Below are 13,594 nucleotides of genomic sequence, written 5' to 3' on the forward strand. Positions count from 1 at the left end.
TCTCGGTCTCTGCAGTCATTATACAAATTACCTCCCAGCTTCAATATCCGCCTGCACCTCTTGCAGTTGTCATAAGTAGCCCTGGTCATTAGAGTATCCCTGGGTAATCAGATGGAACAAAATTCATCCCGAGCAATTAAAAAAAAAACTCCAAGACCCGGTGGCTGGCAATTAAACCTTTCACTGCGCATCTCGACCGTCATCATCTTGGTCTTTTTTCTATTAATCTAATAACTTCGAGCGAAGTATTTAAAAGCTTGACCTTAACACAATTCCTCCTCAAAAACAGATCAGATGTTTAGGCCCTTTTCTCCTAAGTTACCTTGCATCTAGTTTGTTTAAAAGCCTAATCTGCTCCAGCGCATGACAAATACCCTTTTGATTTTGCTGTAATAAGGCATTTGCATATGTTTCTCTTATTTCACAGCACACAGGGTGTAGAACGGGGAATGAACGCTGTAATTTGATGGCCTTGACACAGTTGACACAGTTGACATTAATCGTAAACTGTCTAGTGATTGGCACTTCCCCAGCAATTGTCGATCTAGAGGTAAACCTGTTTCCCTCACCGACTGGTGCAGCCTTCCATAATAGCCATGATTTAATTTAGCTATTTAACCTGTAATTCCAGCAATATTTATTGAAGAGCGAGGGGAGAAAATTGGGCCATTAGGCGCTGAGGATGAATACATCGAGATGAAAATGAACACGCCTAACTGGTAGTTGACCTTCGCGTTTTGCAGCAGTTTTTATTAGCGCGGGCCACAGTAATTACTGCAAATTGAATCATAGAGAAAACTGAATACATTCGGTAATGAGCATTTTTATTCGTTATTGCACTTTCCGACTGGGCTGTGAGGTATGAAGTCTCCTCTCAGGGCCAGCGTGCGCTCCTGAGAGGATTCCGGAACATGGAAATCCGGCTAAATTAACACCGCCGAATATTTCTTCTCAGATCTGTGCCGTGAAACGGTGTTAACCAGCTTCTCCCACTCACACCTCGTACGGGTAAAAAGACAGTCATTATGAAAATCTCATTTTTCTTTAAACCAGATGATTTTCCTCCCGAACCTGAGGTGATGTTTTGTTGTTTGGTTTGTTACAGACGCTGTCTGGATTTTGTTGTGTGCCATATTTAAAACAACATCCTCTCGCATCCTGTTTGTTGTTTTTCTGAGCCGGGGAGAGATGGGTTGGTGGGTGGGGGGTGGGGGGGTGCCAATTTATTTGTGAGCATTGTCTCTTTTGGACGGCATATGGCACGTCCTGTAAGACGTTGCAAGATGCAAATTCAGGGGAGTCTGACTTTAAATGAAGCAGTGACAGTGACAGGGGCCCTTTTGAAGAGCACACATCACAGTACTCCATGGAGGAACAGCAGGGGAGACCCACAATGCCGTGCGGCTCTCTCATTCTCTCTCTTGCTCCCCTCTCTGTCTGCACCACCCACCTCTTTCTTACAGTACAATGGCATTCATCATACAAGAGACCAGCGTTACTGTATGCACGCGGCCCTCATTTGCAGGCTTATCCCGCACCATGCCTTCTTCAAAGGGAGGCTAGCTATAGTGTCGAAATCCTCCAGCCAAAACATCATCTTAGTTCTACCAGCGTTTACAGTCTCATTTTGTTTTTTTATCTCAAGAGTCTTGCTTTGTTAGCGTATAGCGGTTAGCGTGAGGTGATGTGCTGTGTCGTTTACGTATCCATGGATTATTTCCCTGTTCTCGCAAGGGACTCCAATTTGCTTCTTTTTTCCCCTCTCACTCTCCCTCCATAGATTCAGATAGACAAGTATTTCGTCTCTGTTTGATGCACTCATCTGGTTGAATAGAGACGTGTGGCGATTCTTTACACTCAGCTGCGCGGTGCTTTGCAGCCAGACGCTGCGCTTGAATGAGGCTGCCGCCATGTTTCACGAGACCCGTCTCTGCTCCGCAAAACAGCAGCTTGAGTCCTAATTAATGGGACATGCGTCGCTCTGCATATCTATCCGAGGAGAATCTAACTTAATTTTCGAGCAGGGTGTCCACACTAATAATCGTTCAATGGAATAGTCATCCCGAGGCCTGTGGAGTTTAGTCCCTCTAAATTATCATTAAGGACCAGACTACACTTAATCAATATTACAAAAAAAAAAAAAAAGATAATGCCGGAATAGGGATGAAAGTGGAGCTGTTTAGAGACCTCTCAGAAGGCGTTTGCATGAGGCAGGGCCTCCCCAAAGCATGCTGCCTTACTCTAAACAAACGTAATAAAACTAGGGTGTCAAGCTTTGAAGAATCCGTCGGATCTAGAGAATTTTTTATTTATTTATTTTTTTGGAAATGTATGGAAAATAAAGGAACACTTTAGTCTGGGATGTGATTCCAATATTACTCTCTTAGAAAAATGACCCATAATACCAAGCTGCCAAATTTAGCACATTACGGTGCTCTTAAATGCGTTTTCTACACAAGTACCCTTAACCTGTGCTTATTAACAACTACAGTAATTTTTCACTTTTCAGCAGAAACATTTTATTTTTGTTTCAAGCTGCAAAACGTTTCCAGACTGCCATGATGAAGCACTTATGTCTCAAAGGCGTCTCGGTCAGCGGCATGACTCTCTCTGGATCTGTCTTTACTGTACTATGACAGTTGTTTCTGTTGGAAATTTGGATGGCGTAACTGTAAATGCCGAAAATGGGACACCGGACTCCCTCGTGGGCTCAGAAAAGCTACCGTGCACGAGTGAGCTAGTTTCTCGCTCTCCCTTTCTTTCTTGCGCGCGCTTTTCCCTCTTTCCTCTGTAAGCCATCCAAGAAGCCCCCTGCCAAAGCTGTGTGTGAACCACAGCCAAACAAAACACAGGCAGCCATCCAGGCCAGCGCGGCACGCTTCCACTAATAGAGAGAGAAAAGCTTCCAGACCCAACACGCTACTTACAGGACGGCAAAATTCTTTATGCTAGATAATAACTTAATGACAGCCTAAATGAAGTCCCTATAGTGAAAACCACTATCAGCAAATGAGCACCTCATTAAAAGATGCTATATCCCTTTCCTCCCCCCTCCCTGTCAATTTATAACCCGCCTTTATTGTGTCAAAAATCTCAAATTCCTGGAGACTTTTGCTCCTTTGTCCTCGCAAAATCTGGTTGTGTCTCGTTCACTAACACACACACAGACACACATTCACCCTATGCTTTCAAAGCAAATAATGTATGTAACAATATATGCCAAATCATACGAAAAGCTTTTTTTTTTTGGTCTCTTTTTAAAAAAATGATATTATGATTTATGGTTTATTTTTAATCTCATTGAAGGTTCAAACAACAAAAGCCAATGAATTCACTAAGCACGTCTTCAGGTGTAATTTATGCTCAAACATTGGCTTTGTCGCTTTTAACAACTACCACAAAATAATTGTCACAGTAAATTTGTGACACTGACTGTGAACTGTAAAATATAAAGCAGCCAAATCGCAGAGAATGCATGTTGAATAATTTTTATTCCTCATGTACTTTTTTTTTTTCATTTTCAGGATGAAAGCTAAAGTGGATCATTGTACCTCTCAGTGCGACGCTGAAACCTATTAACTGTCATCTTTTTATTTTTCAGTTAATGTGTCTTAAAGCCCGGCATTTGCATGCTGTTCAAGTCGGTGTGTGCGAAGAGCCACGATTGTTATTAGTGATAATTTCTCTTTAATTGAATTGGGGTCTGCATGCACGACTGATACTGCCGATGACACACACTTTCACACAATACCGTCCTCGTTCTCCTCTCCCGCCCGGCAGCTGGGCCTCGTTGGGAATATCTAATTGAAAATAGAATCAGCCAGTACTCAGCATGAGAAACTAATCACTCCAAACTTATCAGCAGAATGGCCAGGCTGCTATTCGGCCCTTTCATTTCCAAATCAGAGAAATCGGAATTGCCAGAAGGCACTGCAACAATACAAAAAAAAAAATAAAAAATAGAAAAAAAACAACACCCCCCCCCCCCCCACACACACGCACACGCACACAAAAACCCCTGTTAAATGCCTCTGTGTTAAAGTCTATATTATAGGTCATGTCTTGTATATTTGTCATAATTTAGCTTCATGCTTTTTGTTGTATTTGCAAAGTTAAATCTGTACATATCTATGCAGGCATAAAACACAAAATCCATATGACTTTTTTTTTAAAATAAATCCTATTATAACTACTATGATCTTAGTTTTGATCCCTATACACAAAATATATTTTTTTTTTTAATAAAATTAATTTTTTTAAATTTTTTTTTTTTTAATTAAAATAAAAGGCCATATTAAAATATAATATTAAAAAATATGAATAAAATTAACAATATAATAAATTTAAAATAATTCCATGTCCTATCAAAGCCTGACTCACTGTCCAATAATTTTTTTTTTTTTTTTTTGGAAATCACATTCTGATTGTTACGTGTTGTGGATTCCATTTTATATTGTCTTATATTCTATGTATTTATGAATGTGTGTTTTAGGTGCATGTTTATAAAGATAACACTGTACATTAGTTATTTCATTAGTATTAGTGCATTTATTATTTATGTATTATTTTGTAAAATATTACCTGTATAAATGTATGTCTTCTGATATTTGGTTTAAATTATTCATTATGGTTATTTTAGGTGTAAATGTGTGCAAATGTGTGTTGATACAAGAACCTGATAGTGAATAGCTACAGCGCCCCATGCCGACACAAAATCTGGGGATACATCCACCTAAACCTGAGCACACTCGTAGTGTTAGCAGCAAGAGACGTGATGCAGGTTTTCTCTCCCGCTCTCTCTCCCCCCTCTGCCTCTCTCTTCCTTTTTTCATATGGAAATGTGAAATAATAGGGTGATTAAATAGAGCTGTATATTAAAGTACAGCTGACATTAGAATTAGCATAATGTGCTCTCGCCTCGGGCTGCATACTTTATTTGCCATCTGCGTCGGACTCCAATCCCCTCGGGAGTGCAGGCGCTGAACACTTCTCAATAAACTCACGCCCGAGTCCCTTCAGCACGGCCACAAATACCATTTCAGGCAGCAGCCATTGATTCGTCTTAATTGTGGGGCAGAAATGAACATTCGGCCCCCTGATGACTTCTGTTTGTCTGCGAGAGGATCAGCTAGTACAGTAGCCTGTGTTTTACGCCCTGGTAGTTAGCATAGAGAAAGGTTCTCTCTCTCTCTCTCACTCAAACACACACACACACACACAGTGGAAAAGGACAGTGCCTGGTAAACACAGACGCTACTTGTTTTCTAGGGCTCCTTTACATGGAGCATTAGTCTTTGAAAGCATCTGCCATAAAACAACAAGAGGAGGTTGGAGGATTGTGTGTGTGTGTGTGTGTGTGTTTTATGCGTGTATGCATATATGTAGGCCTTGAGAGGCTGGGGGGAAAAAAGATGGCCATTGTGTGGAGCTTACGCTCTGTCCACTGTAATTAAGTCAAAGGCTTTACAGGACAAGAGTAGAGGTAAACAGATGTTCTTATGAATGCACATCAGCCACATAATAACATATAGTGGGGAATGCTTTTTTTTCTCAGTGAACCTTTAAAATGCGTTTAAGTGCTTGTAAATGTTTCATCTTTAAAGGTTGTTTTTTTTTACATTTAAAAGGGCATTGATTGAACATTTCTTTCCAATTGTCATACATATCAGCACATCATCTGACAGAAGCTTTTTGTTTTAACCCTTATGTTCTGTTGAGAGTGAATGTTTGTGCTTTATGTTTGAGGTCTCACATGGTATAAGTAATAATCTTAAAAGGAATTTTGAAATTTAGCATTCACCTCATTTACAATATAATTTTTTTTTGTAAATTATTATGAGATATTTAAACTCAATTGGCAAACATGATTGCAGATTTAATTTATCTGTTGTAGTAAATATGCACCTTTCAGAATTGGGACCGATATCGAATATAGTAAATTTGTTTATGTTTGAGGTCAATTTGACACATTAAAGCAGTGGTTGAAGTGTATTTCTTAGTGTTTACACCAATCTGAGACTGATGTCAGCATATGATTATTTTTATTATCACCTTTGCTTATAATCAGATTTTATAAGATTAGGAAAAGTCATTAAGAATCAACCTGATATTTAAATTCTAAATAAAAATTTAAATGGCTTTGGGTCAGACCCCAAACAGGACATGATGGGTAAACTACTGATAATGATATTTCTCTAAGCACAAAAGGATGCTATGATACCTGTGGAAGAAAATGCTTTTTTAAATGTTGTTAATGTGGCACTTTTTAAATTTTCACGTGCATGGCACTACTCATTTTTTACTGATTTACATTTTTGTGTGCTTACTATTCAAATTCCTTGATGAAATATTGCATCTCAGTATACCAATAAGATGAAGCTTCAGGCTGCTGCTGTATATAATCTCTTGTCTCTGTTTCTTTCAGATGAAAACACACTTCCCTGTTTAGCAATGCTCTTCGGCAGCATGTAAAGGAATGCTAGAACAGATACTAACCATTCATTCTCTCTGCTCTTTTTGATCCTTCACAATGGCCATGATTGAAATAGACACCCATGAGGGCTTCCTAGTCCCAGCTCCTCCGAGCCCTGTGTGTGACTGCCGCCCCATTGTTCTCTCCTCAGTCGCTCGCTCTCGCACACATACATATACATGAAAACACTCATAAAGGTACACAAAGCACAGCCAGAAATCAAATACCCAAACAATTACGGCAGCATATGTTTTTCTGCTTATCCTAAATTGCTGCATTAGGTCAGAACAGCAAGCTTTCATTTAATAAATAAATGAAACTCATTTCCTAGTGCACAATTACCATTTCCACTTTGTAAATCTTTTTTTTTTTTTTTTACACCAGTGTCCCTGGAGTACAGCAGAGTTGGTTTAGCATCCTTTTTTGTTGTATACTCAGTACACTTGGCTTGTTTGTGCTGCCATGGTAATGAGTCCCCTTTGCATGGCGGAACCGGTTGTAACAGTGAAGTTGTAGCATCAATTAGTCATGTATAGTTAAAGCTCCAGAGCCGCACCAAGCACAGGAGCCACTTTTTAACACATCCTCTGATCCGAGAACTGATGCTGTTCACACTTTACCTGAACCCTGTATGCAGACTTCACACGTTCACTTGCTGGCATTTAATTATATGATTAAAACTGTGGAATACAGAATAAAATTGTTATCAGTGAAACTGATTGTGCAATTAATTCACTAGTGAGCCATTTTTTTTATTTTTTGTAATCAAACTTGCTCTCAGAGTAGAAGTGATTCACTGTGATGTCATTAAGGAGGGAGGGGGTTTTCCAGGAAGTGTAACTATAGAATAAGATAAAAACGTGAGAGGAAGTAAGAAAAACAATCTTGAGAAATTCTTAATGGAACAGTAAATAATACCCTTGAGCTGTTTTAAATGCCACAGACTTTAACACTCACACCAGTGTGCTTTTTTCCTCTCAGCCTCTTAAATCACAGGCAGTGTTTTCACTCTTTATTTGAAACCATTTATCTTGATGTGTGCTCCCCCTTCCCCCAACCCACACCCTCCTCTCTCATTTTTTATTCGTTTCTTTGAGGGGACAACTTAAGTTTATTTGTTTGATAGTGATGAGAGTCCCCTAAATCACAGTTTAAGTTGTACTTCTCCAATTTGGTGGCATATTACTCTGGCATTCTAGGACAGTCTCAGTGCTTGGAGGGTTTCCCAGTTTAGAGTGTTCTTGCCTGACATTATGCTTCTAAAATGAGTCAGCCGTTTGTAAAAGCTAAGATTAAAGTTGAAAAATGGGGAATGCAATGTTCCCACAGCTCCAACCCTTCGTGGAGCAGTATGGCAATGCACTTGTCACAGCTCTGTAAAGTATGAGTTGCCCTGTTCATGTGACAGCCTGATGGGTACACAAAAATGAGCATAGCCCAAAGTTTCACATACCTCAAAGTTTGTTCTTTGTAACATGTAATCATGCTTGACCCTACGTCTCATTCTTTATCAAGTCAGATCTACTTTTAGTGGGTTATTTAACAGGACTTTATTTCTAGCATTATGACACAAATGTTGTGGAAGTGACCTGCAGAGGTTTTAAACTCAAAGATAAATAAAGATCTTTGTTGTTTTCTGCTTGGTTGCAGGTAGAGATGAACCTTCGAGTTACATATGCACGACGTGCAAACAGCCCTTTACCAACGCCTGGTTCCTTCTGCAACACGCTCAGAACACGCATGGGATCCGCATCTACTTGGAGACCAACCACTCGAATACCTCCCTGACCCCACGGATCACTATTCCTCCCCCCATTGGTGCTGAATCCATACCACAGTCCCCGTTAACCAACTTTTTAGGGGACAATAACCCTTTCCACCTCCTACGGATGAGTGGGCCCCTACTCCGAGAGCCCCCACCTGGCTTTGTGGAAAACCGCCTTCCTAATACGCCTCCTTTTGTCAGCCCCCCTCCTCGACATCACTTAGATCCCCATCGCCTAGAACGCCTTAGCGCAGAGGAAATGGGTTTAATCTCCCAGCATCCCAGTGCCTTTGAGAGAGTGATGCGCATGACACCCATGGCCATGGAGTCCCAGTCCATGGATTTCTCCCGCCGACTTAGAGAGCTCGCTGGAAACAACAACTCCACTCCACCGCTGTCACCAAGCCGTGGCAACCCTATGCATCGCCTCCTCAATCCCAACCCCTTCCAGCCCAGCCCGAAGTCGCCATTTCTGAGCACCCCTCCACTACCTCCCATGCCCCCTAACAGCACCACCCCACCGCAGACACAGGGCAAGTCAAAGTCCTGTGAGTTCTGTGGCAAGACCTTCAAGTTTCAGAGTAATCTGGTTGTTCATCGGCGAAGCCACACGGGCGAGAAACCCTACAAGTGCCAACTGTGTGATCATGCCTGTTCTCAGGCTAGCAAACTGAAACGCCACATGAAGACCCACATGCACAAGTCTGGCTCCATGACAGGGCGTTCTGATGATGGCCTGTCCACCACCAGTTCACCCGAGCCAGGAACTAGTGACGTCACTGGGGAGGGTATGAAGAACAGAGATGGCGATTTTAGAGGTGAGGGCATGGGCCCTGAAAATGAAGAGGAGGAGGAAGAGGAAGAAGAGGAGGAACTAGAAAATGAAAGTAGGCCTGAGTCAAACTTCAGCATGGACTCGGAGTTCAGTCGGAATAGGGAAAATGGCTCAAAGCCACCTTCGGATGAGAAGAACCTCTCCTTGGGGAAGATTGTGGAAAACGTAGGGCTCAACTCCATACAGCAGTACAATAACTTAATAGTCGACAATCGGAAAAGGCTTCCATTCTCCAAAAGGATGTCAGAAGGGCAGAGGGATGCGGGTAACCATGATTCAGTAGCAGGGGAAATGGACCAAGTGGAGCGGGCAACTGTGAACGGAAGGAACTGTGGCTCGGGCGACTCTTTCTCAGGCCTGTTTCCCCGCAAGCCCACTCCCATCACCAGCCCCAGCCTCTCCAACTCCTCTAACAAGAGGATCAAAATCGAAAAGGATTTGGACATACCCCCAGCCCCCCTAATCCCATCTGAAAATGTCTACTCCCAGTGGCTAGTGGGTTATGCAGCATCCCGCCACTTCATCAAAGATCCCTTCCTTGGCTTCACCGATTCCAGACAATCTCCATTCGCCACCTCCTCAGAGCACTCTTCCGAGAACGGCAGCCTGCGATTCTCCACGCCGCCAGGGGACCTGCTGGACGGGGGCCTCTCCGGCCGCAGTGGTACCGCTAGCGGAGGCAGTACCCCACACTTGGGTGGGGGGCCAGGACCAGGCCGGCCCAGCTCAAAAGAAAGCCGGAGGAGTGACACCTGTGAGTACTGTGGGAAGGTGTTCAAGAACTGTAGCAATCTGACAGTGCACAGACGCAGCCACACAGGCGAGAGGCCCTACAAGTGTGAGCTTTGCAACTACGCCTGCGCCCAGAGCAGCAAGCTCACCCGCCACATGAAGACACACGGCCAGCTCGGTAAGGAAGTGTACCGCTGTGACATTTGCAAAATGCCCTTCAGCGTCTACAGCACGCTCGAGAAACACATGAAAAAGTGGCATGGGGAACATTTGATGACGAATGAGGTCAAAATTGAACAAGCAGAGAGAAGCTAAGCCAGATTTCTTATTTTGCCTCACAATTCCTTGATTATAAAAGGGGTAGCTGGATACTCTGTTTTTTTTTTCTTTTTTTCATTTGTTTGTTTGTTGTTGGGGGTTTTTTTTTTTAGGTTTTTTTTTCTCAAGTTAATGGTTTGAGTTAGTTTTGTCCTAAGAAACTGCCATCTGAGAATGATAAAGACATAAAAAAAAAAAAAAAGGGAAAATTTAATTGGAGCCGCTATAAACCGCCTATCTATTAGTGGATACATTGGACAATATTTTAAATGGAGCCTTTAACTGTGCAATAATTTCTGTATTTATTGGATTTTTAAATATGTTTGGGCAAGTGCAGGTTCATTTTTATTTCATCATTTTTTTATTTCATTATCTTATGATTTATTTCAAATGCTGAGATTTTGTTTAAACCCAAAAGACATCCTGAGATTTTTGTTTGTTTGTTTTTAGCAAAACAGAGTATCGTTTGAGAGATCCATAGGCCGCTGCTTACGATGTAGATTATTTAAGCTACACATGTAATTTCTTGAAGAGAAGCCGCATTCAATCTTCAAATTTTAAAAGCTGAATTGAGAAAGCTTTGTCTTTCTTTTTGTTTTCCTTTTTTGTTTATTATTCACACTTACAAAATGAGCGGACAACAATCCTTAGACCTTGTAGCACGAACTGATTTTAAGCATGTCAATTTAATTGGGAATGTAGCACTGAATATTAGTTCTAACAGTAAATCTAAAGAGAACTGTGGGGCTGAAGACCTCCGTCTACTCGAAATCAAGGAGAGGAGACTATAAAGACAGACAGAAGTGAAGGCAGCTGCTTATCGGTACCTAGTACCGACCCAGACAACGCTAGTCATAGTATGGATTGTGTTATAGGTCTCAATAGTCAGTTTTAATCGCCAGCACCCTTTCCATAGACACTGCACTTAATCAAACCCATTTGATTCTGCTGAACAGCACAATAGTAGTAGAAGGAAGACGGCTTTAAAAACAACTCAGGGTGAACTGCATAGCTACTTCTGCCAAGTCTGCAACTGATATCAGCCGTCTTCTCTAAAAAAGCAGTCCAGTCCTCTGGTTCAGCTCATTCACAACCCTCGCCTCGTCTCCACACTTCATATTAAACTGCCAACCACCCCTAAATGTCATGAATCAACTCCATCTTTCCCATAAAAGTGGCTTGTCATACTACATCGTTGTTAAGTTAAAGGAACAGACGTCTAGGCCAGAGGATGAAGCAGTTTTCATACACTAGGAGAGTGATTTAAACACACACACACACACACACACACACACACACACACACACACACACACACACAAAAAAAAAAAAAAAAAAAGGAAGAGAAAGAGAGAGAAGGATCTTTACAGTCCAATTTAGGTTAGTAAACCTAAAAGCACATTAGTCAAAGCAAGGCAGCACCACTGTTCTGCTTCCGTTGACTGACATTTAAATCTAAACATTGTTATTTTGTGTTCAGTTCTGTTGTTTAATTTTTGGGTATTAGGTTCTGAGGTTCTAGACGGAGTCACCACTTTAACCAGATTAGATTAGAATGAATTCAATTATACTTTTAGCAATGTTGTCATTCTATTACAATGTCTGTTAAATCACTTGAAACAGCCCTATGCATTTTTGTACATATATATATATTTATCAATCATTTTGAGAAACAAATTTATACTGCACAGTGAATCTGATTATAGTTATAAAACCTGTATGATATCGACTTATCTGGTTAATCTGGTCATGTCCCGTGTGTCAGAGCCATCAGCAGGTATGCAGATTAGTCAATTGCACAGTAAAGAGTGTATGTCATGACCTGTTGAGCGTGTGCTAAAACAGTAAGACAATTTTTTTCTTTCTTTCTTCTCATTCAGGACTTCCTGTGATGTGTAGTTGAACGCATTCTCAGAAGTAGCAACACGCTTACAGAATGCACAGCTGAATTTTCCCTTTTCTTTTCTCTTCTATCCAACTGATTTATTGGCAGTTAAACAGCCTTCTTTCGACAAGATGCCCTAACCAGCGCAAACGATTGAAGCGAGGGAATATCGTGGTTTTAAAAAGAGCAAAGCGAACTAATGAAATAGAAAGAGAGAGAGAAAGAAAAGTAAACATACGCAGCTCTTCGCAGTTGACCCGCACTTTATTATTTTGATTTACATATTTGAAAACAATAGCGAAAACGGCTTCTGAGCAAGAAATTATGTTAAAATACAAATTTATTGGGCCTTGCTAGAGGGAGCATCTGAGATTGAAGTGCCAGTGTTGATAGGCTTGGCTTTCACAATGCTGGCACTATAAAAATGAAATTAATTTATTTGGACAGTTTTTGTACTGCCATTCAATTTGACATGAGTGTGCCTTGAATACTGATCTTCCTATTTATTGTCTTATAAGACAAATGCAACACGTTTGTGAAGCAAAGAATTGAAGAAAAATAATAATATTAATAATAATAATAATTTGAGTCCATGTGGTTTTAATCTGCTTCTAGATGAATAAAGATAAAACAGATACGTAGGTCACTTAAAAAACTAAGTTGAACTAAAATGAAAGGTAGCCAGCACAATACTAATGTGTGTCTATGTGTGTATATATGTATGCATATGTACATATAACTGCACAAAAACACACACAAAAGACAAATATATATAAATATGTATATGTAAAATTTTTCACTTCAGGACAAGACTGAGTCCCTTGAAAATAATGGATGATAATTTTTTTTTTTTTTTGCTACAAATAGTCAAGGAAGAGACTGGACAAAAATCAGGAACTACAGAAACGTAAAAAAAAAAAAAAAAAAAAAAAAGAAAAAAGAAAAAAAAAACGTTTAGTGCACTCTGTCTTAAAATACGTTTACAGTATTGAAACAAGTACAAGGGTAAAAATGATATTTCTGTGTATGTGTGTTTTAAACAAACAAGAGTTTTTCTTTTCTTTTCTTTTCTTTTTTCCAAGTTTGCTTATAAAGTTTCTCTGAATGCCATAGTGGCGTGTGTATATTGGTTTTTGGTGACGGGATTTTAAGTATATATATATATATATATATATATATATAATATATATATATATATATATATATATATATATATATATGACATTTCTCTTGTTTACTGTAAAAGTATACCAGTATTTGTAATATTGGAGAATGCCTGGGCATTTTACAAAAAAGAAAAAGAAAAAAAAAAATAGGACCTAAAAGAAAAAAAATATTTTTTTCCCAATTATTATTTCTTTATGTCTTTTTTTTTCTTCAAAAAACAATTATTATTTTTTTTAAAGAAATTTAATTTCGCAGTCCAATTTAAATTGTGGATCGTTAAAATGTTTTGTCACTGTAACTGTAAAAGTCTTGAGTTTTAGTAATTTTTCTGCCTCGGGTGTAAGAAAATAAAGATGAAATTGATTAAAAGAGTACTGCAATGGGGCCAGCGACATTTATGTATAGAAAGATGATCACAGGA

The 13,594-nt window shown here is 40.0% G+C and overlaps 1 protein-coding gene across 3 annotated transcripts in view; it reads left to right on the forward strand.

Annotated features, from left to right (window-relative positions):
- LOC109108078 (B-cell lymphoma/leukemia 11B-like) overlaps positions 1–12,554 on the forward strand; it is a 392,484-nt gene extending 379,930 nt beyond the window's left edge. For 2 of the 3 annotated variants that reach the window (XM_042742042.1, XM_042742044.1), the window contains one exon: positions 8,123–10,930. In XM_042742042.1, the coding sequence (XP_042597976.1) occupies positions 8,123–10,119 (1,997 nt within the window). In that variant the 3' untranslated portion in view covers positions 10,120–10,930. Of the gene's footprint in view, positions 1–8,122; positions 10,931–12,001 lie in introns of those variants that run through there. The other variant, XM_042742043.1, reaches the window with a different exon arrangement.
- Positions 12,555–13,594: the final 1,040 nt, after the last annotated feature.

The sequence above is a fragment of the Cyprinus carpio genome, chromosome B17 (genome assembly GCF_018340385.1).
Source record: "Cyprinus carpio isolate SPL01 chromosome B17, ASM1834038v1, whole genome shotgun sequence".
NCBI lineage: Eukaryota > Metazoa > Chordata > Actinopteri > Cypriniformes > Cyprinidae > Cyprinus > Cyprinus carpio.